General features: G+C 40.3%; 1 protein-coding gene across 3 annotated transcripts; it reads right to left on the minus strand.

Moving 5' to 3' along the window:
- On the minus strand, positions 1-27,450 carry LOC117394348 (echinoderm microtubule-associated protein-like 1). 3 transcript variants are annotated; one of them, XM_033992522.3, is made up of 22 exons: positions 27,040-27,450; positions 20,289-20,474; positions 19,028-19,154; positions 16,661-16,774; positions 11,535-11,563; positions 10,025-10,154; positions 9,242-9,391; positions 8,423-8,492; positions 8,106-8,216; positions 7,777-7,872; positions 7,391-7,525; positions 7,161-7,260; positions 6,174-6,328; positions 5,698-5,823; positions 5,112-5,243; positions 4,471-4,538; positions 4,111-4,199; positions 2,898-2,995; positions 2,281-2,368; positions 2,074-2,169; positions 1,150-1,280; positions 1-518 (listed from the first exon to the last, which is right to left on the minus strand). In XM_033992522.3, exons 1-22 carry the CDS (start codon positions 27,110-27,112, stop codon positions 393-395), a joined length of 2,430 nt encoding a protein of 809 aa, XP_033848413.2. In that variant the 5' UTR covers positions 27,113-27,450; the 3' UTR covers positions 1-392. The 3 variants fall into 3 exon arrangements, with proteins under 3 accessions (XP_033848413.2, XP_058860865.1, XP_058860866.1); XM_059004882.1 differs by lacking the exon at positions 27,040-27,450 and adding an exon at positions 21,294-21,313; XM_059004883.1 differs by lacking the exons at positions 16,661-16,774; positions 19,028-19,154; positions 20,289-20,474; positions 27,040-27,450 and adding an exon at positions 15,864-15,998.
- Between the last annotated feature and the right edge of the window lie 380 nt (positions 27,451-27,830).

Here is a 27,830-nt window from a genome sequence, read left to right on the forward strand (position 1 = left end):
CTATTTAGCAATAGAATCTTTATTAGACAAAAAAAAAAAAAAGTAAGCAAGTATAGCGATTTAGCTTTCTTAGTTCTGTCAAATGAGGTACGCTACAACTATAAATTCTTCAATACATTTTTATAATATTAAGAACTTCACAGCCATTCAATAGAATCTTTAGGTTATCGCAACAACGTTACAATACAAGTTTTGTTTTTCTTTACACATTAATAATTTACTTGTCATGCTTTTAGCTATCTGGGTCAGTGTCCCCTCTAGTGGCTGTCAAACGCAGTGCAGTTCTGTATTTATTTTCTAGGCGCAAGGGTGGTAAGCAAAATTAGGCATAGCAGGACTTCAGCCCTCATGGGTAGGAGGCTCCAGTGAAAGATAATCTTCAGTGGAGTTGTTTAGACAACTCTCCATTGCAGAAGGCTCATGTCTTTCCCCCCAGTGGAGAGCAGCTGAGTGTCGTCATGGAGAAAGGCAACATTGGTCACGTGACTGCTATGCCCCCCATAGGAATAGCTTGGGGCCTAAAAGGAACATTTAAAAAAAAAATTGTAATCAAAATCAACAAGTAACTATTTCAGTACATAAGAAAGTTTACAAACAAGAGGAGGCCATTCGGCCCATCTTGCTCGTTTGGTTGTTAGCTTATTGATCTCAGAATCTCAAGCAGCTTCTTGAAGGATCCCAGGGTGTCTGCTTCAACAACATTACTGGGGAGTTGGTTCCAGACCCTCACGATTCTCTGTGTCAAAAAGTGCCTCCTATTTTCTGTTCTGAATGCCCCTTTATCTAATCTCCACGATGCAGTGAAGGCCTGCTAGCACACAATTTTACCCCAAGGTAGTATCTAATTGTGCTTTAAAAAGTCCTTCGTTATTTAAGTTGCACAGCTAGGCTGTTTTATAGGTTGCTTTACCGTGTTGAGTTAACCATGTTTGAAATGGTAACCTGACCTATAAAAATACTTACGGGGAAAAAAATAAATTAAAAAAAATTAAATTAAATCCACCCTTAGCCAATTCAAAATGATATGTCATCCTTAAATGAATCCAGGTCTATTATAAGAGAGACAATTTCACACAGTTTGAGCAGACAGATCCAGCTCCAACTTACTGCTGTGAAGGCAGCTTAGGGGAAAAAAAAGAGATTGCTCACCCGGGGCTGGGAGCAGGGGTTCGAGAACAATTGCACTTTGCCAAAATCATCCGCTGTGGCCAGGAGCTTGCGATCATGTGAACTGCAGACAGCGTTTATATCTGTGCCATCTGCACCATCGGGCCAGATACCTGGAGAACAAAAAAAAAAAAAAAAACACATCACTTCCTGGCAAAACCCAAGTACAGGGAGAAAAGAAAGCTACTAGGTCTAGTGTACAGCTACGTAGTTTTCAATATACTGAACGAGAAACTGAAATACAATACTGGGGCCTCGAGGCACACAAATGATTTCAGAGGGCATAGTATTAGTGCTCTGAAAATATTATGAATTATGGACATCTTTGGGGATCTACAGCTATGGCCAAAAGTTTTGCATCACCCTGTAGTATTAATTAATTTTGCTTCATAGGTCAGTCAAGGGAAACCTGCTGAATAACGTTACGTTAGCATATTGAATTAAATGTACCATTTTGTAGTTTTCCCCCCTATATACTTAAAGTGACACTTTGAAATCTATAATGAAATACTGCACTATTATGGTTTCTGGTAGACTTGCAATGTTTTTGTAGTTTCTTTGATTACATGATGTTAAATAAAAATCTCAAAATTATGCACACACACACACACATATTTTATATATATAAAAGGAATGTCTCAATCCTAAAATTCTAGGCAATGCAAAAAGCTTTTGGCCAGAGCTGTATCTGACTGTTAAATGCAAGGAACGGTAAGTAATGAGAAGTCAGAGGTTATGAAGTGCAGACTGATGAACTAAATCTGCAGACCTATGTACAGTACATTACATTCCAGTAGCAGACTGAAACCGTTGAATGGGTTACCCACAGGCTAGCTGTAAAAAGTTACTTGGTGCTGGAAGAGTGGATGGCCACACCCCAGAACACATTTCCCAGTAAAAGCTCACCGAAGACTCCGATTCCCAGTACACAGGTGGAGGAGGCCCATTCCAGATTGCGCACAGTGTCAGCGTTGGTTACCTGCTTGCAGTTTGACGAGTTCCCTGCACAAGGAAAAAAAAAAAAATAATAATCCGATCACTTCTCTCTCGCACTACCAGAAGAGGCTCCTTGAATTCTACTGAAGCTCCAGGACTATTTCAACTTAAACTTACAGTAAAGGATTTCGTAATCCCCTGAATTGGAGACAATATACTTGCTGTCCTTAGACCAGTCCAAATGAGTCACAAAACTGGAATGACCCTGCAGGAAAAACAAACCAAAAACATTAAAGCAGTAGACCTTTGACAGAGCACTATTGCAAATCACTTCGAAGTGTCACGATTGGGCATTATATTAGGTAGAGGTGGTAAAAACCAAACCTCAAATCTGAAGACGCAAACTAAAAAACACTTCCTTATGAAAAGCGGAATCTGTCAGTATTAAATTTGAAAATAGATCGATTGAACGTATAGGACAGCAAGTGAGCAGACTTTGTCTACATTGACAGACAGCGTTCAGAGGGCGTGGACAGGAGAAAATATTATTTATTTCATCAACCAGAAAAAAAAAAAATGTAAAATTACATAAACGCATGCTGTATTCACATACTTCAAGGCAGATTGATTTGGAAAAGAGAACGATAACATTGAAGGTCCTTTACCAGAGGATTAGGGACCTCATATGGACCAATCAGGTAAAGGAAAGCGTCAATCCATTTTGTAGTATCTTGAGCTAATTGAACAGTCCTGCATACAAGGTGCTGTACATGGATTTACTAGTGACCCCATACCGTGCATTTTCCCACACGACTGTATTTCTTGCCGTTCTCCGTTACAGCATAAACGTAAATGAAGTTATCATGTGATCCAACCGCGAGGTAGTTTCCGTCTGTGAAACCCAAGACAAAATGCAGTTAGGGTCTGTTGGAAAACATGGATCGAGAATTGATTAGCAGTTTGCTATGCATGTGGACTGGCAGAGCTATACTGGTGTTCTTTTCTGAAAAGAGACTAATATTGCAGATAGCAGACTGTTTGGTTCAAATTGCATGTACTGCTAACAATTGATAAGAGACCTTGCGTCTACAAGCTTCTTGTCCAACATTGACTGCAAGCTAACAAGATAACAATGCTGTGGACCAGAAGGGGCCAGGCTCTAAGACTTTTGGAATACAAAGCATAAAGGAGCTAAAAGGCTCCCAGTCCCTGCCGTTGGACCCAAAGGTTCTCAGGGAGAATAAGAGATAATGCCACTGGACTCAAAGGGTCTCAGGCAAAACAGAGATATGAACAAGGAAGATGACAAAAACCAGATGTATGGACCTTTTGGGGCACCACCAGGGGTCTGAAGAATGCACTGAGTTCAGAGGTCATCACACTAGATTACACACACAAAATTAAATATATGGTAACAGAATAATGTGTTGTACCTTTTCTACTGGTTAAGTGTCAGAGAAAGAAGAGGTGGACCAGCTATACAGAAGGGTATTTTATGTCATGCAACAATTGTAAGAAGAGTATTCTGTTTGTCCTGTACCTGGGACCAGACTCCCTGCATATTTCAATAAACCTAACAACTGATTGAAGAAAAGGACATTTTCTTGAATCTACTTGCTCACCATCCTTTTTTTTTTGCAAGTTACATCAGGGTCATTGCGCAACCGTACTTGGACACACTTCTAAAATCCCACCGAATTCTCTCATGCACAAATATTACATCATAAAGCCAAGCTCAATCAAAAAACGCCAGATTTCCGATCACCTCCATACAGCAGGAGCGTTGTCTCATGCTCTGTAGACAACTGACTGACCTACATTCTAAAAAAAAGACATGGATAATGGCATGAACTCTTTAATGCATTCTTGTAAGTGAAACATGGTTTATAAGAAGTTAATATGGTACCTGTAGGAGAGTCTTCTCATTTCAGTTTCACTCTTACAACCATTAGACAGAATCAACTGTACATAATTACAAACAATATTATTGCAACCCTTCCTGCCTACCTGGTGAGTATTTCACATTGGAGATGATCTCATTGCCATCTGTGTGGACAGACACTAGGTCTGCCGTTCCAGTGTCAAGCACCAGCCACCTGGAGAGGGCAAGACAGAGCGAAACAGGAGAGAGAGAGAGAGAGAGAGAGAGAGAGAGAGAGAGAGAGAGAGAGAGAGAGAGAGAGAGAGAGAAACCATTATGCTGAAACTAAAAAGGGAAGCAGTGTTCCAACCGGTAAATGCTAGCTTAAAAAAAAAAAAAAAAAAAAAAGTACCAACTACCATTGAAAACATTTGGTCATTTAGCGGAGGTACTAAAAATCACACACAGAAAACAGTTCAGCTTGAAAATGGTGTTTCCGCGGTTACCTTGCAGTCAGTGTTCCCACGGCAACCACCGATCCGCTGGGATGGAAACCTGCTGATCGGGCCCCATCCTGAAAAAATAATTAAATATTATATATTTTTTTTTTATTTTATGTGTCTGGTATTGCCCGGGTGGTTTTGTTTAATAGATCCTTCATTGCATGGGGAGGACGGAGATTATTATTACTATTATTTGTTTATTTAGCAGACACCTTTATCCAAGACGACTTACAGAGACTAGGGTGTGTGAACTATGCATCAGCTGCAGAGACACTTACAATTACGTCTCACCCGTAAGATGGGGCACAAGGAGGTTAAGTGACTTGTTCAGGGTCACATGAGTCAGTGGCCGAGGTGGGATTTGAACCGGGGACCTCCTGGTTACAAGCCCTTTTCTTTAACCAATGGACCACACAACCTCCCATCATATTTACTGGTTTATAAAACCCAACATATGTTTACAACAACAGTCAGATTTGACAGCAAAAGGGACGTACATTTGATATTTGCTTTTTCCTTGTCCCTACAGTATAGTCTCTGTGACCAGCAAGACCATCTCAATGCAAGGTAAGCACTTTACCGGTTAATCTTAAATGCAGGTATTAGGTATTTAATACATAGATTGATTGGGGAGCATAAGATACCTCAATCACTTTAGTCCAGAGGGGCTTGTGTGTGGCCACGTCCCACAGGTGGACAACCTTGTCGTGGCCACAGGTCACAAACTGCTCCATGCTGGGGTGGGAGTCCAGACCCCAGAGCTCATCCATGTGACCCTGAAAAACAGGCAGTGCAGTGCTGTGAAACCTGCTGAATAATATTACATTCACCTACTGAATTACATACGTTTTGCAGTTTTTCGTTAAGTATATCGGAAAAAAATACTGTACTTCTATTACGGCTTCCAGTACACTTTTGCGATATCATTTTTGCGTTTCTGTAATTACATGTTAAATATATTGCATTACAATAATATAGATCTTTATTTTATTAAATTAATGTCTGTGTCCTAAAATTGAAGGTGATCCAAAACTGACATAGCTGTATATTTATATTAAAAAAACAAACAACAAAAAAAAAAAACACTAAAAACCACACACCACATATTTCTATAGCATTGCCACTTGCAAGAGAAGAGAACACTCCCCTTTGTAAAGGAATCCATCTCGCTGCAACGAAAATGAACACCTCTCTTGGGAGTGGTTTGAAGGCAGCGTCCGTCCTGCTTACCTGCACGATGGGGCTGAGCTCTCCGGAGAAGGACCCCTGAAGGACAGCGTTCCGAGTCGTTCCCACAAACAGGCTGTCGGACTTCCCCTCCGCCAGGGAGCGGACCGGCCCAAACATCTCGGGGACCTGTGGAGAGAAACCAGCAGGGTCCAGCGGGGATCTGCACTTTCCAATCCAGTTTCACAATGTCGGGTAACGCTATGTGCATTGGGCATCAACTACAGAACTCCTAATAACCCATCCTGGAATATCGCTACCCAATGTTTGGTGCCCTCATCTGATAAGTTGGTTATTCCCCCTCCCCTTAATAGCAGAACACAGCTCACTCATACTTAGCATAACTTCACTCTTATCACAGACCCCGATTACCCTAAACTTGGACACCATTCATGCGATAATGCCAATTGCTTCATTTTGTTTCTGACAGGCTTTATAAAAACACACTATTTGAAGAGTGCAGGAGTTTCGTGCAGTACCTCCAGCTCCTGTTGCTGCTGGTAGTCCCGGTCCCACAGGACCACCCTCCTGTCCTTTCCTCCTCCCGACACCAGGGTCCCGTCCTTCAGCACACACAGCGAGAAGATCCCACCCTCATGAGCGCCAGGGACGGCGTGGCTGATCCGGTTACCCCCTGTCAAGAACAGAGAGCCTGAGCAAAGAACAGGGGTGCAACCGTCCAACGTGCAATCCTGGTCTTGGAATAAACTTCAGGAAGAACCTGAAACTTACCATCTCGATACCTTTCAAAACAGGAGTTTAAAAAAATAAAATGGCATGATATCCATATAGCAGTCATGCTTTTGTTGTAGCCGGTGCTCCTAAATTGTTTCTTGTAATTTTATTAACTTGTTTGTTGGTTTTGCTCGTTTGAAAGTGTGTGTGTTTTTTGTGTATGATGTGCCACCTTGACTAGGTCTCCCTTGAAAAGATTTTAATCTTAAATCTTAAATTCATTTATATACTTCGCAAACAGTAAAAATGTGAAGCACCCCCATTCACTAATTGCCCGTAATTCACTAATCAAATGCATTTCGGTAAACATGCAGAATTGCTATTTAAAAAAAAAAAAAAAAAAGGGGGGGGATTTGTACTTATGTACTTTTTAAACTTGCCGTTTACCAGCAGTGGTCTAACGAGTAAGATACATCGAACAATCAAGCTCATTTTCAAACCACTAATACGAAACCACTGTCTGTACTAAAGATTCGACAGTTTATCATTTTGTGCATTCTACTTTCAGAAAGCACACCGCCTAATTGAAAATACATATTAATGTTCCTTTTAAAAATGCAATTGAACTGCGTCTGTCACGCAACTGGTTTCACAAAACTCCGATTAGCAGTAATGTTAGGCAAGGCTGTCCACGATTAATGCCAAATCAGGGTCTGTGAAACCAGCCATTCTTCTAGTACGACGTGGAGTTTCGAGAGCTCTTAACCTCGTGTCTCCTGGTGCATACAGACCTTTCCCCCAGATGCACATGTTCCCACTGGAGTCCCCAGTGATGGCGTCTCCGTTCTCCGCAAAGGCAATACACAGCACATACTTCGGCTTCTCGTGTTTCTGAAACAAAGAAATGTGAAAAAGCCTGCTGTAGAAAAAAGCCTGGATGTGCACAGGACTACTGGGATTTCTCCAGCATTGTGGCAGGCGGGTGGAGTGAGGGAGAGAGGGAGGGAGGGAGGATGCTCACATCAAACAGGCCCTGCCGTTTGGTCAGAGTGCTGTCCTCTACGGTCCAGAAGTTGAGGTGAGATTTCCCGCAGGTCAGAATGAGGTTCGAATCCATGGGGTGAAAGTTTGCAGATAGCACAGAGTCATTGGAGCACTGTCGGACAGAGAAAGAGAGGGAGACAAAACGGAAAGATACTAAATTAATACGATCGATAGACAGATAAAAAAAATACATCTTGTAGATGAATTTATTCCATCAATGAGGTATCTGAACACTCCATGAATGATCCTGATATGCTATTTTATGTAGCAAGTACAAAGTATGAAGAGGTTTAAACCCTTATAGGAGATGTATTCAGAGAATGAAAAATAAATAAATTTAAAAAAATCCAGCCAGTCCAATACCTTCACTTCAGCCAGCTTCTTCTCTTTCTGCCACTCCCACACAGACATGATGTGGTCGTTGGCATCGTCAACTGCGCACAGATGGGTCCCTCCATTCTGTGTGGCACAAATGCATTAATACAGAAACACACACACAGAATAGTTTTAAAAAAAAATCCAAATAACTGGTTTGGAACATTAGTAAGTTATATATATATATATATATATATATATATATATATATATATATATATATATATATATATATATATATATATATATATATATATATATATATATATATATATATATATTTTTTTTTTTTTTTCAAAGAACACAAATAAACTTACAGACTTGGAGAAGCCCACGCAGGTGACAGCACGATCAAAGACTCCCATCCCCACAACGTGAAGAGTGTTCAGACTGACAGAGTCCCACACACGCACATGAGGGGGCAGTTGCTGAACAAGGAAAAAAAGGAGTAAAAGGTTATGGGGTCAGGATGAAGACTGGGAGGCAAGCGAGGGAGCGAGGGGGCGGGGGGAGAAACCAGAACACGAGATATGTGAAGGGACGCTAGTAACCGGGAGCAAGTCTCACATTAATTACAAAATGATTCCTTTAATAAAAAAAAAGGTTGCTTTTGATTAAACATCTCAATACACACCTTGCCATCTTTGGAGGTTCCTGCTACTTGTCCTGTCGCAATGGTGACCATATCGGGGTGGACAGCCAAGCTGAAAAGGTAGAGAATGACCGAATTAGCCTAAATTTAAAATGAAACCTAAAGCCAACATTTGGGCAGCAGTGTGGAGTAGTGGTTAGGGCTCTGGACTCTTGACCGCAGGGTCGTGGGTTCAATCCCAGGTGGTGGGGGACACTGCTGCTATACCCTTGAGCAAGGTACTTTGCCTAGATTGCTCCAGTAATATAAATGGATAATTTCATGTAAAAATAATGTGATATCTTGTAACAATTTTAAGTCGCCCTGGATAAGGGCGTCTGCTAAAATTAATAATTTTTAAAAATCACCCCTGAAGCGACATCACCACTTTTAATGCTACGAGTCGCTCTCAGATGTATTGGGAGTTCCTTGTGTGCCCCTTAAAAACAAGCAGGATTGAGAAACTAGTTTATTTACAAGGGGTCCGCAGAGGGAAACCCTTATTATCATGCAAATGCTCATATTTACTAGCTAAATGCATTCAGTATACATACAAAGAACTGCTATTAAAAAAATGTGTACTGCCATGTACTTTTTAAACTGCTGCTGTTTACCAGCAGAGGGCTCCGGTGGAGTCAGATATGTCCAACTATCAAGTTTATTTTAAAAAGCGCTAAAAATAGGTAGATCACCTTCTGCAAAGCCCTTATTCCACAAGCACAGAATTAAGACCGACCATTCAGAACCCCACCCATCCCCTCCCTTGTAAAACGACCATCCAATGCAAACCTTCTGAGTTTGATTGACAACAAGCCTCCTTACCACTTGACATCATCGTTGTGCCCCAGGTAGTGCCTCTGCTGCTCTTCCTCCACGTTGTACAGCACCACCACCGAGGCGATGAAGTAGACGATCTCTCCCGTGGGCAGGAGATACAGGTTCGACCGACAGTCCCGCCCCCGGTACCCATACCTGAACACGCACAGGTCAAGGATCACCACAGTTATTTGTTTATTTAGCAGACGCCTTTATCCAAGACAACTTACAGAGACTAGGGTGTGTGAACTATGCATCAGCTGCAGAGTCACTTACAACTACGTCTCACCCGAAAGACGGAGCACAAGGAGGTTAAGTGACTTGCTCAAGGTCACACAATGAGTCAGCGGCTGAGGTGGGATTTGAACCGGGGACCTCCTGGTTACAAGCCCCTTTTCTTTAACCACTGGACTATACAGCCTCCTTGTGCAAAGAACACAACCTACAGAAAAAAATCAACAGACCTGTCAAACATCTAGGACATCTTATCCTGTGTATATTTGTCATCCCTGTGCATAAACACAGCATTCTAAAAAAAAAGCAGTTAGAGTACAATTAACATTTTGGGATTTATAAAAAGTGAATACGTCACATGTGTAGGAAAGTTATTTTAACTAGCCAATTCGCACACAGTTTGACCTTTCATAATCCAAGCTGCCCCAGCTGGTTATAAAAGGAGAGGTACGGGCAATGGATTTTTAAACTCGAAAACGTTAAAGCTTCCGCAGATCAAAACACTTCACTGGTGGTGCTTTGCGGTTGGCGGTGCTGTTTCTGTGAAAAGGATACACCCACTGGAGTTTGAGTTTCTGCTCCGGCAGCTGTGCTTTGGTCTCCAGGCTGTAGCTGCCTTTGAGTCCGTCAGGGAGGTGCATAGTGATGGGACGACCGCGGAGAAACATCTTCACATAACCATCATCTAGGAGAAAGGCACGCGCACAGACACACAAGCGCATTCAACGATAACCAAACAAGCCACAACTTACAACTGTGTTACTGCATTTCAGATTATTCACTTATTTCACTTTAGTTTTCTATCAAAGGCCAATTGGTAACTGATCATTTGATCTTGCGATGCATCACACAAGCAGCCCATCACATGCTACGTGATACATACATCGCAACATGTATCTTACCAGGATATTAGTATATTACACCACCATCATTCACTGGCTTTTGCAGCATTTTTAAATGTAAAACCAGTGCATGCACAGTGGGTCCTCAAAAAAAAAAAATTTGCACAGCAACCAAAAGGTTAAACACTTGCATAAAATGAAAGTTTAATCAGATTATATCCCAATGCAATTTGCAATGTTTATAGGAGGCTGGGAGCGTGCAATAAAGGTTTGGTGCAGCAGGGCTCCCCATTTAAATTGACAGTACATGCATGCCACTTGCAGAGTCTGTTGTTTCTCACCCCAATTACCACTAATCAGGGACAACCTCATTAGACAGCCCTAGGATTAGTTCAAATGGGGGTCTGCGTGTACATAATGAACAAAGCCATGACCTTGAACGAGTCATTAGGCATTGCTCAAATGGAAGCATTGTTGTGTGTTCATCCTTCCCCTAAAAACATTCCAACTCTGCAGTCAAAAAGATCAATTATCGAATTACACAGCACCATTAAAGGTAGGGACTGGTTTTTCCATCACATGCACGGACACGTGTACAGCACAACATGGTACGGATGGTGAATGCAATTGTCCTGAAATGCCGTTATCGATTCTGTTATTGCCAATAATGCTGGCTACAGCACAACGTGCAGGGTAAGAAGTCAAAGCAAATGACAATCTAGGTGGTTACATGATCAATCACAGCTTATTTTGTCGTTACTTCATTTGTTTTGCAAGGGCAGGTTTACTGTATTCCTTTAAAGGATTTCCTCCTGCTGGCTTTGCAATACATGACTGTGGTGCTGTATAAAATAAAGACAGGTGTTTGTTCAATGTGTTTGACAGTATTTGCATGGAAGATTGTTTTTTTCTGGGAAAATTAAAACAAATTTGACACACCCTGCTTTGCAGAAAAAGTAAAGAAAGGTATACAGGAAACCTGCTACTAAATGGGGTAGTTTTGCCAATCCAGAAAGTATCTGGCTTAAGGAAGCGAATAAATCAATGCAAATATCAAGGACAATTTTAGGAGATCGCCATGTAGTTTATGCAAATATCTTCCATGCAATGCACACACTACATCATTGTCTTGCAAGCCTTCTTATGCAGCGGTCTCGGTAGATTAAAACATTGCCTGCAGTGTGTGCATTAAGTGCTTTGACTTGTTCTTTCAGTAAACTTACCAGCACTGAAGACAGGCTCTTTGGTTTTGCTGAAAGAAAAAAAAAAAAAAAAAAAAAAAAATGCACAAATTGATTAATAAATAAAGACAACAGCTTCTGAGCAGAGTGCACAAGCCCAGACTTACCCCATAGCAGAATGCATTGGAAATACTGGCAGTTTATTTATTTATTTTTTATAGAATTACAGCAAACATGTCATTTTTGTTCTGATGTCATTTATTACATAGCTAATGATGTAACGATCTACTATTCCTTTCTATTTAAACCTTCAGGCATCGTGGTATAGAGTCACTGTATCCATTATTCTACACTGTACATTATCTAGCATGCAATTGTTTTTATAGAGTAGGAACAGAATCACACTGTACCGTCCGATTGCAACCAACTGGAAAATGCAACTGCCCTATACATCTGCATCTACCCAAAGATAACTAACCCCTGCACTCAGAAATGAAGAGCATGCAACACAATTTGCTCCTGACATGGGATGCAAAACGACAGCCCCCCTTGTGCATCTGCAGTCTTTATGCCTACAGATAGCTACTGGTCCTAACCCCCTGGAACCAACACATATCAGCGTTGTTAATCTGCACACAACAGCGCTGAAGTCACTGGGGACGGTGGTGCAGGGAGAGGTCAGGACAACAGGTCGATCTCCTTTAACCTCTACAGCAAAAAAATTCACCCAACATCAGCAAGAATGAAATGAGACCGTGTCGAGGCGATTGATGTGGTGCAAAACAAACTGTCTAAGCAACACTTAAGGGATACAGATCGCTTAGTGCTGCAGCTACTGGTGACAGAAAGAGACCCTCTGAATAGATTATATTTCTAATGCAACAAAAGATCTGTTTGCTTATTATTACATCAACGTGTGAATAACCATGCTGGTTCACCTACAGAGTATGGATTCAGGGGTTTTTGGTTCTACTTTGAAAAGAACAACCAGCTTCAACTTCCACACAACATTTAATTAAAATAATTTAAAGTTGACGTGATTTCAGTAAAGAAATGTGTTGAAAAATTAGACATGAAAAATAATAAAACAGCTGCCAATTTTCCACCTTTAGCCTTCAGCTACACAAAAAAAAAATTCAGCTAGAGAAAGTTCAGCTATACACCATATGCATTATGCAAAGGCAATACACAATAGCTTTTTAAAAACACTGCAAAGTCTGTTGATCAATTGCATGGGCTACAGTATGTATGGATTTTAGTGGTACCTTTTAAGGTTTGATGTCAAGGCTAAAGCTTAATCTATGGAAAGTTTAATGCACACATCTAAGTGGTGCCAGGGGAAAACATGATCTCTGAAACAATGGAGTCAGTTTATGGGCAAACTGCTGTTTCAGTGGTGGTTGAGAACAGCTAATGGATGTTGTTCACAAGCCAAAAAATAAACTGAAAAGGTTTCATCTTCCTCATTAACTAAATGCATGCCGTACTGCAGACAACACATCAGGAACTTGTGTTTACTAGTTTGAGGAATCATTTTAAAAGTGTTGTCGAATTCCCCTTTAGAACAGAACGACCCGTCAGCGCTCAGCTGTGAAAGAGTTCAGCTGAGTTTGCCTGTTGCTGAGGATTCAGTGTCGGTTCTTTGTTTTATCTAGCCCGGAGCGAAGGCAGTAATTTGAGACTGTGATCACCACACCCATGCCTATCTGCACTGGAAACAACACTATCTTCAGTTACACTGCTGTGAGGCCGGAACAAATTCTCCCTCCCACAAAACAAAGCTGTACTGAAAACAGTAACGAAAGATTGGTCACACAGCATTTAGCTGCCAGTGGTTTTGGAACAACTAGATTAAAAGGCTAAACTTTTTTCTATTATAAAAAAGAAGAGCAAGGCCCAAAACTAAAACAAAAAAAAATGAATGCATTGGGTAAAGGCGCTACTGTACAGAAACAATCAAAAGATTTATGGCGATTGTTAAATGCAATAGTCAGCCAAACATGGAACAATATTGCGATACCTACACTACTGCAGGAACACATCAAGAACTGTTGAGTTGCTAGTTAAAAGATTAGTTCGTTGTAAAAGAAATTACCTCACCTGTTTGTTTATGCAAAACTCCCCCCGCCCCTATCCCTTATCTACTGTTTACACAGGAACACCATCATCTGAGGCATATCAATTCAAATTATTAAGAGGAACTTTAATTACTGCAGTGTAATCTCCATTATCTCATCTTCCCTGTGCTGTACAATATATTCTTTTAGTAATGGACTCTGCAGGGATGTGATCAGTTATCATTAAAAAAAAAAACTGACAAAGATACTAGCAACCACTGAAGTTAAGACACCCCTTAGGCATAAGGATAATACATTTCCATGTGCGGTGTACAGTTAAAAGAAAAGATTACAACAGAACTGATTGAGTGGAGCTGTGCAGCGTATGAGGTTATCTGGCTGCTATCAGGGAAATAATATTTCATTGTCTTTTATTGCACGCAAAGGGGTGGCATTTAAGATTACATGCGAGAAAGCATTCAAGATCCTCCATGAAGACACCAGTACTGTGCCCGATGCTTTCTTCCAGAAATGGGCAACTAATTATTGCTTAATTTCTGTTAATAACTAGTGGACTCATGATTGTGAATAATAATGATTAAGCTGTAAAAGTGTGACTTGACTATTGGAATCAATAAAGGAAACTTGTTCAATTCTGCTTAAATCCTTGCTGCGTGCATTCCTTCACACAGAAATGCATCAATAAAATGTCCTTACAACTGAATACAATAATGCTGGTTAATGAGTTATGCAATTCTGCCGGACACAAGTCCATGTTAAATCTGGGGATTGCTTTTATTAACTATTTGAATAAAATACAAGGCTAGTGCAATAATCCACTGCAACAGATTATATACTGATCTGCAAGTCTGATGAACATACCACAAGCAATCGAACTGCAAAGAGGAACAAGGAGCCATTTAGAAAAAAGCCACATTTAAAAGGGAATCACGAGGTTTCTAATGTTAGCGACGATCACTACAAAGCTGCAAGACTTCTGCGGTCTACAGACCAGACGTCCGTAAGAGAATAACTTGCAAAGATGGCCTCTGTCATATTGCCATGGTTTCCCCCATAGTAAAAGCACACCAAAGTATAAAAGCAAAGTGAAAACATGGTAAAGCAGAGAGGTATGGTAAAACATTAAAAAGACAAACCATGGTAAAAAGCATAGCATACTGTAATGAAAGCACAGTGGAGGCATAGGTAACAATTGTAAATAGCAAAGCACGGCATATGCCCCTGGTTATTTGCAGTTTCAAAGTTGCAAATATTTATCACAATGCTGAAACCCAGGCCCAGTTTCGGCAATTTAGTCCTTTAGCCGTTTTGCAACTGGGATCTGTTTGATCCGTCTTCGAAGAGGGGGAGGGTGGGGGGGGTCGATGCTTGTGTTTCTGCTTTTCTCCAGGGTAATGATTTAGCAATCCCTCTGGCATTTCGGTTTTAAAACATTACAGAGCTGATGGACAATGCAATGTTTTCCACCCCTTTCTCTTTCATTTCAGACTAACAGCCAACAATGTATGAAGATGGTCACTGAGTTAGCTAAAATAAAATGTAATCAGAATACATATTAATGTTTAGTATAATATTTGTACCTGGTTAAATAGTCACCGAGTTCTGTATGTTTAATGACATCTGTGTACAATGTTGTCTGCAGCTGAATAAATGCAAAGCGCAAGATACTGTGGCGTCACTGCATCTGGACTTTATTACAGTGAGGAATTCAATAAGGCTGGACTAATTAACCAGTTCCAGAAATATGCATATCTGCACAACTGAAGACAGGAAATAATGGGTTGCTGAGATCTCAAAACATCTCTACCACATTACCACAGTTGGCATGCAGAACAAAGCCCCGCTAAAAAAATAATTTATAAATAAAAGTTAGTAAATATATATATATATATAGCCTTGAAACTGTCATACGGTTAATATTTATTTTTATCATAGGTGGATTGATTTTAAAACATTGGTTCTGTTCTGGAATCCAATTAGAGGTTTTATGGGAGGCCCAAACATCCTATGCCTCCAAGCTAACTTTAAAACAACAGTGCAATTAGATTTAAAATATACCGACAGATAGTTTAATGTGCATTTTCTTTTCCTTTTTAAAAGCACGCAGTACATTTTTGTAAGTACATGCAACACAAAATTCTAAAGAGCTCTACTAAAATGGAACAAGCCAAACTCTAAAATGGAAGATTGCAATCCAAAACAAGCCATTTAAACCAACACTTGAAGAAAAAAAACAAAGTTTAAGCCCAAAAGTTTCTACAAAAAGTGATGGCACAAGCCTACAACAGCTTACCTGTTTGATTTCTTCATCTTTACTGCTGTTATGTGGACAAACCGAGTCAGATGTGCCACCCAACAAAACACCAACACCTTATCCTGTCTTAAAGCTTTTCCTGTGAAGTTCAACCCTGCTCATTTATACAGAACACGCAAAGATCTCTGGACCAATGGCTGGCCAGTTCCTCACTCTAACCTCCCTGCCTTCTTTTCAGACCACTCCCCCAGTAATCTTGCCCGGCTGTGTTTTCAGTCTGTGCGAGTGTGTGTGTGTACTCAGGGCAGGTGTGTCAATTTAATTAGCAGAGCGTGTTTCAAGTTTCAATGCCTGAATTATATTGCCATGGAAAGAGCTTAACCCCAACCTGCTTAATGCTCCTTTAACAATGGCCAGGTTTAATTGCACAGCCTTTGAACTAATATTTTGCTTAATTAGACCCAATTGTTCTCAGCTCTTTTTTGCTCCGACTTCTGGTTTTCATTCCAGCTGAGCTCTCAATTACTTAACTAGACCCTAAACTAAGAATGTGCTTAATTAGACCTTTTAACTTGTTTTCAACTCTTAAAAAAACAGTTGCAGATTTCAAGTCCGCTTTTTACAAGTAACTTGAACTCTGCAACTTTTTAGAAGCCCAGAACAAACAAAAAGGTCTAATTACGCAAAGTATTAGTTCAATGAAGGGTCTGGTTAAGTAATTGAGAGCTTAGTTGGAATGAAAACCAGCAGCCACAGGGGGTCCCCAGGACCAGGGTTGGTAAGCCCTGTGCTAAATGACCAATTAATAATAATAATAATAATAATAATAATAATACCAGTCTTTCTTGCCACTTGAGGAGCTGCTGGAGGAGGTGGTCCGGCTGCGTGAATCCCCAGACCCCTCTCTCTTCACAGAGGACAGGCGCTCAATGGAGCAGCTTCTTCCAAGACTGGGAGACACGGACAGAGAAACGCAGCGTTCATTAAAGCGGTGTAGCAGATTTATTTTTGTTCTATACTCAGAAGTGATTCAGAATTAATCTCATAGGACATTACATGGTTATTCCATGGATTTACTATAGTTTATAATGGTTTGCCACATATTTCAATATGCTTTACCATACCTCTCTGTGCTTTACAAAGCTTACCTGTGCTTTAGCTTTCACTGTACTTTAATGCACTTTGCTAAGCTTTTACAATGGCAAACCTTTACAAAGAAGGGCTTGTGGACCGTGATTGGACACCCCCTAGCCTAGGATCATCATGCTTGATACTCTATGATCCCTATCAATGCAATATTTTACAAAGAGCAGGATACAACGTTTTTTTATTTGCATATCATTTTCAACTCTGTTGCATTTAAAAAGCGTCCGTATTTGCACAAGGACCTTTCCGTCTGCTCTTATTTTTCATGTCACCGGGTGCAAGATAATGATCTTGGCTTCAATCCAGATGTCATTTAAAACACACAAGCTCTTGTGATACAAAACCGGGTAGCAGTAAAACGCCTTCAGTGAAAGACAAGTAATTTTTCCTTTATTGCAAAAAACAAAAAAACACTTGAATAAAAAGAGAAGTTTCTTTTTTTTTTTTTTTAAATTAATGTTCAGTAGTGGGAAGTGTTGAAATCCAGCCCAGGTTAGAATAAAAGGAAGTTAGATAAATAATGTCTGGAATACCAAGAGAAAGCATCCAGGGTTCATTTTGTTTCAACCAAGGAACTAAATTCATTCAAAACCTGCATTGTGCATTTTTATTTATCGGTTTGCTTTTTTAACCATGCATTTAAATTGTCGTCTGTACAGATTTTATTTTAACTTTCTGCACCTACAACTAGTGTCACGTTACAAAGCCTAGGAGCCAATGAATAAAGACAACAGTTCAGTTCAGCCTGCAATAAAGATGGACTGTATTACTGATGACTAAACCACTGAAAGCACTAAGAGGCCTGTTTTCAAAGCGTGTGGGGGTCACAGAGGGAAAGCTCTGTCCATTCAAAACCTTCCAATGCAATTTGGTGTTGCACAGCAGCTTTTAAAATGTGTCTAAGTGGCAGGGTTTTCTTTACATTCTGCACACCGGTCACATTTACATGGATTAATGTCAGCCGGTAATGACGTTACACTGCTTTTAAATGGAACTCTAAAAGGCTTTCCCACATTTGGAAGGCTTCAGGTATCTCAGATCAATCGATGTGCAAATTCTATAAAACAGCAATTATACACAGGATCTCGGATTTGTGCAACGCCTGGTTGCACATTTAGGATGTACGATGCATGCACGCGGAACCAGCTGCATCTCCAGTTTGATGAGACTGAGTTTTACAGACTGGTATCGTGGTGCAGATGGGAATGTAGCCTGTGTGGACTGGTGTTAAAAGAATTAACCCATGAGATCCCAACTTCTGACACACTTTGAAATCTATCCAGCAGATCTCAGGCTAGACTGCCCATTACAGCTTCATACTTCAAGGAGCGCCTTCAGCTGGATTTGAAATGATTTGGGTGATTGGGTTGTGGGTTCAATCCCCGGTGGGGACACTGCTGCTGTACCCTTGAGCAAGGTACTTTACCTAGATTGCTCCAGTAAAAACCCAACTGTATAAATGGGTAATTGTATGTAAAAATAATGTGATATCTTGTAAGTCGCCCTGGATAAGGGCGTCTGCTAAGAAAGAAATTATTATTATTATTATTATTATTATTTGCTAGCTTTTGCAAAAGACGCAACTGTAAAACAACAGTTAAAATGATGATGGTTAAAATCTGTTGCTTATTGTTGTACAGAAAGCAGTGCTCTATTCAGCAGCAACAAGAAGTTCAGTAAAGAAGGGTCAGATTGGGGTTAAAAGGGGAAATAAACACTCCAACCCCAGTCCAGCATACCTAGATAAGAATCTAGGGTACAATTAAGAGACGGTTAGCTAAATAAAATCATTTATATATTTGAAGTGTGTAAGATTGTCCATTCATTAAGTAAGCGAGTTGAGTTAAATTGGCAACAATCCCCCCCCACCCCTAGAAACCAGCAAGGGTAGCCCCAACATTCAGACCACTACTGTATATATTTCAGTATTATAAAACTCAAAAAGGTAGAGCAAACCTCATTTGCTTAGAAAGAAATTATATATTTTTTTTAATTTTTATGAACAGCTAAAACGTTAATGCCTAGTAAACAGGTCTCAGAATACCAAGCTTGACTACCTTTTCCCGGAAAGTACCATTTCCTTCTTGGGGGAGGACGGGGAGGAGGGGTATCCCCCCATTCTTTTCTGTGGTAGATACCCATTGCAGAAGGGCTTGGATGGTAAGGCCTGGAGTATCTGACGAACTGCAAGGCAGAAATAAAATTCCATCATAAGGTGTCAGAAATCGAAGCTAGAAAACACTGCTGTCAGGACTGCCCAGTCCCTGACCACATTCCGGCGCCTCCTTAAGACTCACCTCTTCAAAGAGCACCTGTAGAACTCCTCTGTTTGTATCCTGGGACACCATCACCCTTCATGTAAATGTGCTTTATTTTGCTCTTATCTGCCCCCTATTTTACTGCATTTAATCCTGTACTTCAGAATACTGTAATCTGCCAAGTGTTTAACCTGTAGTACTTCGTATTTAATCACATCCTGATGTAACTATCACTATTTAATCATATCCTGATGTAACTATCACTATTATCTGCTGTATTATTGAATTGTGGTTTGTCACACTTGTACCTTGCTTGAACAAAAGTTATTGTATTTCTTGCTCTTATTGTATTACTTGTATTGTAACACTTGAAATGTATTTGCTTACGATTGTAAGTCGCCCTGGATAAGGGCGTCTGCTAAGAAATAAATAATAATAATAATAATAATAATAATAATAATAATAATTCAAGTACCAGTGACCTCTCAGCATGTCATTTACATGCATTTAATTAAAAATGATTCAAATACAAGGTTTGTTTAGGGAAAGTTTTCCTAAAGCAGTCAGAGTATCTCAGTACCGTTACAACAATCACCCAGTAGATATGTGCTTGAGGGCAAATGTTAGCTCGCCTTTAGCAATGTAAAGACAAGAGGGTTAAAATAAAATGTTCAACTGAGATGCCTACAATAATAAAGGCATTAGCTGAAACTTTTGTACAAGTACGGCCAAAAGTTTTGCACTACCTACAGAATTAACTAATTTTGCATCATAAAGTCAAATGAAACCTGCTGAATAATGTAATGTTAACATATTGAATTGAATGTTTGAGAACATGTTAAATAAAAGACCTAAATTATGTTCATGTATTTATTATGTTTAGAAACTTTTTGGCCATAGCTGCAGACTGCACACGGAACAGGCCAGTTTGACACTGGGAACGAGATGAGATTGAGTTTTACAGACTGGCATCATGGTGCAGATGGAAAATGTAGCTTATGTGCAGATGTGCTTGCGTGTTTCTTTCAGATGCATGAATGATGAAGCCAGTTGGCTGCACCTTTCGTGGGTCCCCCTCTCTTGCCAAAGCCCTGGCTCTGTTCCTCATAGCTGCTCAGCCTCCTCAGCACATCAGCCAGCGCCGCCTTCAGCAGCTGGATCTCATCCTCCTGCAGCTGCACTCTCTGCTCCAGGTACGAAAGTCGGTCGTCCACCTCCATGGAACTGCTGGCAGACAGGTTGTCATCTGAGCCACCGGAGGGGGTGAAAGAGAAAGGGAGGTGAGGATCTCGCTACAAAGCCACTCTGTGGCTTGGAACTTGGTTTCAGGAGACTAGGTTTCAGGCCACTGCACGGCACACCAGGGGAGACTTGGGGTTTGATACAGAAAAGTTGCCTCAAACTTGGTCTCCTGGAACCAGGTTTCAAGCCACTGTTCTTGAAAGTGGTTTTATGTTCACTCAGCTTAAGAGACCAGGGGTTGTATTCTCAAAGCGTTTACTCCAGGTTAAACAGGTTATTAAAAACCATCTTAATTATACAAAAGCAAAACCAAAAATGACGACTTACAGTATATATTTCAAGTTCTCTGAAACGCTTTAAAATGTGTTTTGTATCTCAAAACTCCCAACACATAGCAGTTTGATCCATTACTGGTTTTACAAGACACACCTGAGCTTGCTGCCTATACACTAGGGCTAAATCAAGCACATATTAAAACCTGGAATGGGTGAAACTGCTATGCAATAGGAGTCTTAGTCCCACCCCCTAAAGGCTTTTTTTTTCATTTTAGTATTAAATAAAGTTCATTAGAAGAGAGAGAGAGAGACAAACAGGTTGCCCTGTATATACAGGCCTGTGTGTACGGACGTACAGACAGCAAGGATGGATGAGCTACTGGAAGAATGACTGGTCATTTTGTAAAATTACCCCTCCCCTCCCACAAATTACTGCAACACAGACAAACGGCCTCAAATCTCAGCTGAAATCACCGTATTAAAACGCAACATCAGCAATCCAAGGAATAATGAAATATTAAAAATCGACCTGCCGAGTGTCTACCTACCTGCCATGCCACTGTGTTGCCGGTCAGTCTCAAACTAATCCCTTTGGGTTTCCGTTCAAGCTCTTCATCTATCGTGTCCTCTCTGCTCCATTCCCACCCCTGATGTAAATACACACACACACACACACACACACACACACACCCCACTCTGACCCAGCCCATCTCCTTCCCTGCATCCTGCAATGGGACTCCCTCCACTCCTGCAGATTCCCTGATGCAGTGATCTGCGTCATGCTGGCACAGGGCCAGACAGACCATTAAACATCCCAACGACCCAGTCAGACAGGAGCTCGACTCCTGTTTCTGCTTCAAGTGCTTTCAGCTGCTCAGCTACCCTCCCAAACAGGACAGGGTTTTTAACCCTTTAAGGTACACAAGATGTACGTGTCCCACAAATAAAATGATGCTAACTTATCTTATTTTTGCAATGAGGCGCACGAAACAGGGTTTGCAACGTACCGACAGGTTGGATCCGGTCATCCAAATGGTCCGTTTCCTCCTTGTGATACCCAGGTCGCTCTCAAATGTATTTTAAAGAAGAAACCGTTTGAACAAGCGCTCGGTTCCTTGAGTACTTTAAAAGGGTTAACCAGGAACTACAACTTTATTTAAAATAGGCTTTGCGCGTTACAAAGCATTTACAAAAACAGGCTTACAGCGATTGTTTCAGAACAGTGGCGGTTAATAGTTTTTGGGGGGGGGTTTTGCCATGGACACGTACGACTCGTGGGTCGAGTGAATGATCGTTTTTTCTCATTTGACATTTAACTACTTATTCCACAATGGAAAATACAATGACGTTTGAATAGATGGATTTAGTAAATGGCACAAGCACAGAATAGCATTTGTAATCAAGTTAGTTCACCTACCAATACATCAGTATACTGCAGTGGTACAGATTAGCATTACAGATGTAGAGTGCGCTCCAATCTCGCTTGCTATTAACTATTCTACCGACAAAAATTTAAAACCACACTTCTGAAAACCCCAGCTTTCAGCTTTCACTGCATATTCGTCTCTAAAACCCAAAAAGGACATTACTTATTAAACCTGATAATTATGATCTACAGTAAGCAGAACTGGATGAGAATCCAAACTGAATAGCCTGTACCCAAGCAGCTAATAAATTGCTACAGAAACTTAATCTTTGCAGAAACCCGCCCTTAAAATATTGATCTGAAGCATTGTAGCTGAAAAGCCTACTTTTCAATCTATGCAAAACACAATTTTTCTAAGTGCTTCTCTGCCTTTAAAAGCTCTCATAACAGCACATCCCACTGTTGTTAAGCAATATATAAAAATGACTGAAATTAAACAAGCTGGAATTGACAAGAGGCTTTTGTTCAGTCCCATTACCTAATTGGCTGGCGGTGACGACATGGTCAACGCAGGATGCAATTTCCAATAGGATTGGTCCAGAGCCCGGGGAGTCATTAAGGATATTACAGTGCGATAGATCCTGGACCAATATTATGAGCAATGCACAGAGTGGTTAAATAATTGATAATCAATACTGGAATGCAGTATGCCTATGAAGGATTGGAGCAGTGGGTCAATAGAAACTGAAGAGGCAGTTTGGATAAAGCAAAAGATACTTCAGCATGTGACTCTACCCATCACTTTAATCCTCACCCAAGTACAATAGACTAGAGGAGCATTACTGTACACACTTAAATAAAACAGAAAACATAAAGCATTATCTTCATAGAAGGAAACTTCGGCGCAGCAGTGTGGAGTAGTGGTTAGGGCTCTGGACTCTTGACCGGAGGGTCGTGGGTTCAATCCCAGGTGGGGACACTGCTGCTGTATCCTTGAGCAAGGTACTTTACCTAGATTGCTCCAGTAAAAACCCAACTGTATAAATGGGTAATTGTATGTGAAAATAATGTGATATTTTGTAACAATTGTAAGTCGCCCTGAATAAGGGCATCAGCTAAGAAATAAATAATAATAATAATAATAATAATAATAATAATAATAATAATAATAACTTAAGGTTGAAGTATAGGGTTACAGTGAACCATTAAGTTAAAAGCTGGTCTCTCTGCATTAAGCTAAAAAGGGGGGCTTTGACAACATCGTGGCTGTGCGTCTCTTTAGTGCATTTTTTGTACTTAATGACAAGTTTGATTCTATAATTTAATATTACAAAGTGTGGCGTAATTAATCCTGCCACGCTTTAAGTCAATTAAAAATGGGCCCTTTTAACTATAATTAATCAAAAGTCAAAAGGGACATTTGTAGCTGCTTTTTCAAGGTTCCATTTTAACAGCATTGCATAGCAGTTTGATCCGTTCCTGGTTTTGCTGCAAGTTTTAATAAGACGCACATACAAACTGGGGCAAATCAAGCGTATTGTAAAACCTGGGATGAGTGAAACTGCTGTGAAAGGAGTCTTATTTCCATCCCTGAGCTACCTTTTGGGAACGTACACATAATCCTTGAACACGAGGAATCTCATTGTCTTGTCCTTCACAACGTCTTCAAATCTGACACGGAGCAAGACTCCTAGTTAAAACGTTTGTCGCCGAATCTACTTGGTATTACTCTTCCGATAGCCTTTTTCTGTTGTTAAGCGACTCAAATACTCCATCTAGTGGCGAAACACACATACTACAACTGCACCTGCACATTTTGCTCCCTTTTACATAAGGACTCAATTCACCATCACAACTAAAAATAAATAGAATCAAAAAGGATTGTGTGTCTACAAGCGTATCCTTTGTCCGACACTGCATTCCAATTCACATGAAGGATCAATTCATGTGCAGAAACATCAAAAGGATGTCCCATAAGTTAGGAATGGCAGACATACATGTTAATGATGGTGGTCCTGTTTCTTTCAGGAGTGAAATGTCTAAGCAGAGAGGAATTCATTCAGATCATTCAGATGTGCGGTTGAAAATAGTAAAAACGGGGCGTGGCCGTCCAATTGAACAGACAAAATATATTAGAATATTTTAAAATGCATTGACGTCAATGGGAAAGTCTGCCTTAAGGTTTCAAATCACAATACAGAAAGACAGAGATTAGCCTATATATTATTATTTTTTTATAGATTCAAAATCATATATATATTTAAAAAATTAAAAAAACACCATGAAATAACTTGAAAATACATTCCCCACTTCTCATATATAGCAGGGTGAATATAATACAACCTCAATTAACTGGCCACCAAAAAGACCGAACATTTACAGCTACTTTAGACAGACGATTCCTTATAGACTAGACTCCTCCATCATAATTATTTTCCGTGCAAGAGCAGGTGAGAGAGACCTGGAAAGAGCCTGGGCAGAGTGGGTAAAAAAAATTAAAGAACAGATGCCTCCTTTTTGCATACTGTCACTTGAGCAGAGCTTCATTAGCATCACAGGACAGCCACAGGTATCGACAGATTAATAATGAGAACAGAGCTGGCTCAGTGACACAGGGCTCAGGGATGTTCAGCTGTCACGGACTGCTTCTCCTGTGGGTGTTAGAGATGAAATTCAACTGCGCTGACAAGCAGCTTCATACCAGTACATGGAGCTACAGCTGGGATGAAACTTGGCATTTCGCAGAAGTTGTCGGCATTATCAGATTTGTGTGGATTTATGGAGGAGGCTGCATCTACTGTACATCCATCTATACCACTCTTGCATTTTACATACCTTGCGAACAGAAGATTCCAAAGCAGTCATTTCAATATACTTTACCATGACACCTCCTTTGCTTACCTAATGATCCAGCGACTGTCATTTCTTATCCATTATGCAATACTAATCTTTACTGTACATATTCGTCCACAGCTATGGCCAAAGGTTTAGTGCTCACATAGAATTTTAGGATTGAGACATAACTTAATAATAAAAAAATAAAAAAAAACTATATGAACATAATTTTTATCTTTTATTTAAGATCATGTAAATCAAAGAAACTACAAAATATCGCAAAAGTCTACCGGAAGCCATAATAGTTTTTGCATGTTAGATTTCGAAATGTCACGTTTTTCATTAAGTATATGGAAAACTACACAGTATAGGTTTTAACGTAACATTATTCAGCAGGTTTCATTCGACTTTATGAAGCAAATTTTGTTAATTCTATAGGGTGATGCAAAACTTTTGTCCATAGCGGTACGTCGTGGGCATCATCATTTTCCAGCACACTGAATTTACAATTCAGCCGTGGTGGGAGGCTGCATGCTACCAACATATACAAGAATGCACTTTCATTTTTAAAACTGCATGGGACCCTACAAGCCGTGTTGCACAAAAACGTATTCGTGTTTCAAATCTTCTACTCTGTACCCAGCGACACGCACACAGAACACACTGCACAGCACATGACTAAATAAGCAAACAGATAAAAGCCTTGTTCAACACGGACTGCACCAAATAGCTGGCTGTGTTTGACAACAACATGCCACAAGTATGGACTGCTGTTAATACACAGATTAAACACCAAGCTACAGGAGCAAGAGACCTCTGTGAGGAACCTGCCCACTTCTGCAAATACATCAAGGGGAAGCTAACATTGATCTGCAAGACAAGAGTACTGCTTGCATGCAGCGGAGCTCAGCAACAGCTTTTCACAGGACCGTGCTGGACTTACGAACTAGATTATGAAAGTGTACCTTTCCCACAATGATGCTGGGAGATCTGCGTTTTGCAGCAGGTATTATGAATGCAAATGCATGCTGCTCACTTGCAGTATACGATGTGCTGCAAGCAAGATTACTACCCAGGAAAGACCAGTTTACCGTTACCTTGTTAATTAGTCATTGTCTCGACGCATTTGTGGAACACAGACTGGAGAAAAGGAAGCACGGGCATTGGTGCAGAAAGACAAGCCACGGTTTTTACTTGGTGCACGAAGCCAGGCCAATGTTAAACTACTGCATGCTTTCCATTAGGGTTAGGCTGATTTCAATCTTAAACTCAGTATTTGAATTCTCTCAGCTGGCCCGTCTTTCTGCACCTCTGCCAAAGCATGTATATCTGGCAAGTGACACAGACCAGCCATTTTCAAAGAAGAGGTCATTTTTATTTCCTATACATACTACCTTTTGGGGAATGCAAACAAACTGGACTGGGGACAAGTGTTGCTTCCTCATATAGGTCACAGACCTATATATTAGTGTAAAATCTAATTTTGGGACACTGCAGCTTTAATGCAGACATTGTTTGAAACGCTCTGGTTTTGCTTGAATTTGATATTTTTATTTTGTTTCAGTACCTGTCCATATCTGACTAGGCTTCTTGCACCTGTGTATCTACCCGACAGCATTACAACGGGCCTAATCACTGTACAACTTGAGCACTAAATCAATCACCAGACAAGTATCGATTAATAATCACTGTGCTTAAAAAAAACAAACAAAAAAAAACACAGCCGATGCAATATAATGAACACCAGGCAGTATCTGAACAGTTTGACCCATCTCTGTGTCCGGGCTTGTTTACATTGCGAATACACACCGATCTCATGCCAAATTAGTGGTGAAAACTAAAAATACCACTGACATTAATATTCGGCGTCTAATGTTATTATATTCCCCGCGTTGGCTGTGCGTTTGCTTAGCAAAAACCTGCAGAAACTGGTTTGTTTTGCAAACACTCGCAAGCATGCATTTTTTTCCCCACCATACATAAATAAGCGGACTTGTTCGTGTTTTTCAACTGTATTATAAACTACGCGACATCAAAAGGAGGGAGAGCATTAATGCAACAGAATAATATATCAAATTGCATTACACACTTACCGTTGCAATACTGAAGGAGCGAAGTGTTGTCATAGAGGCTTCCAAACGAAGACGTTCTATTTTCAGCCATCATTAGAGTTCTCCACCCTCCCTTTTCCCCCGTATCGGGCAAACTACCCTTTATAGGAATCCTAAACGCTTCCCTCTTTCTTTTCCCCTATTCTTAAATTAAATCAGTCTTCCCTGCCACCTTCCACCTTCCACTTTCCCTCTATCTCCTCTCCTCTCCTCTCCTCTCTCCGTGCTCCTCCTTGGCCCTCCCTTGTATCCAGCTGATGCCGCCTTTGCCTGGCTTGTTTCTATAGCAACAACCTCACTTTCTCCATCCTGGGCCTTCTTTCACGGTGTAGCTGTTGTAAAACACAAATTAATAAATAACGACAATATCAATAAATACATAAAACCGAAGTTTGCACACACCGATTTCTTGTTTATTAAAAACTAACAAATGTGGTGTGTGTGTTTTTTTTTTAAATAAATAACCTAGCATACTAAATATTTATGTTTATGTATGTGCGTTAAGCGATGCAACACCAATGACAATTAGGGTATTAAAAGGTTTATGTGGTTAAATATATGACTTATTTAAAATAATAACATAGTGGTGGCGCTTGAATAGGGATCGCTGCTACCAAATATTGGTATCCATAATTCAAATATATTTTGTATTTTTTTATTTTAAAAAGCTAATTAGGGTATAGCCACAGTTTGGGGCTAATGGTTTCACCTGAAACCAATATGCGTGTGTGGGTCTCAGGTTGATAAACGGAACGCAATTTACTTCTGACAAA

The sequence above is a fragment of the Acipenser ruthenus genome, chromosome 30 (genome assembly GCF_902713425.1).
Source record: "Acipenser ruthenus chromosome 30, fAciRut3.2 maternal haplotype, whole genome shotgun sequence".
Classification (NCBI taxonomy): Eukaryota; Metazoa; Chordata; class Actinopteri; order Acipenseriformes; family Acipenseridae; genus Acipenser; species Acipenser ruthenus.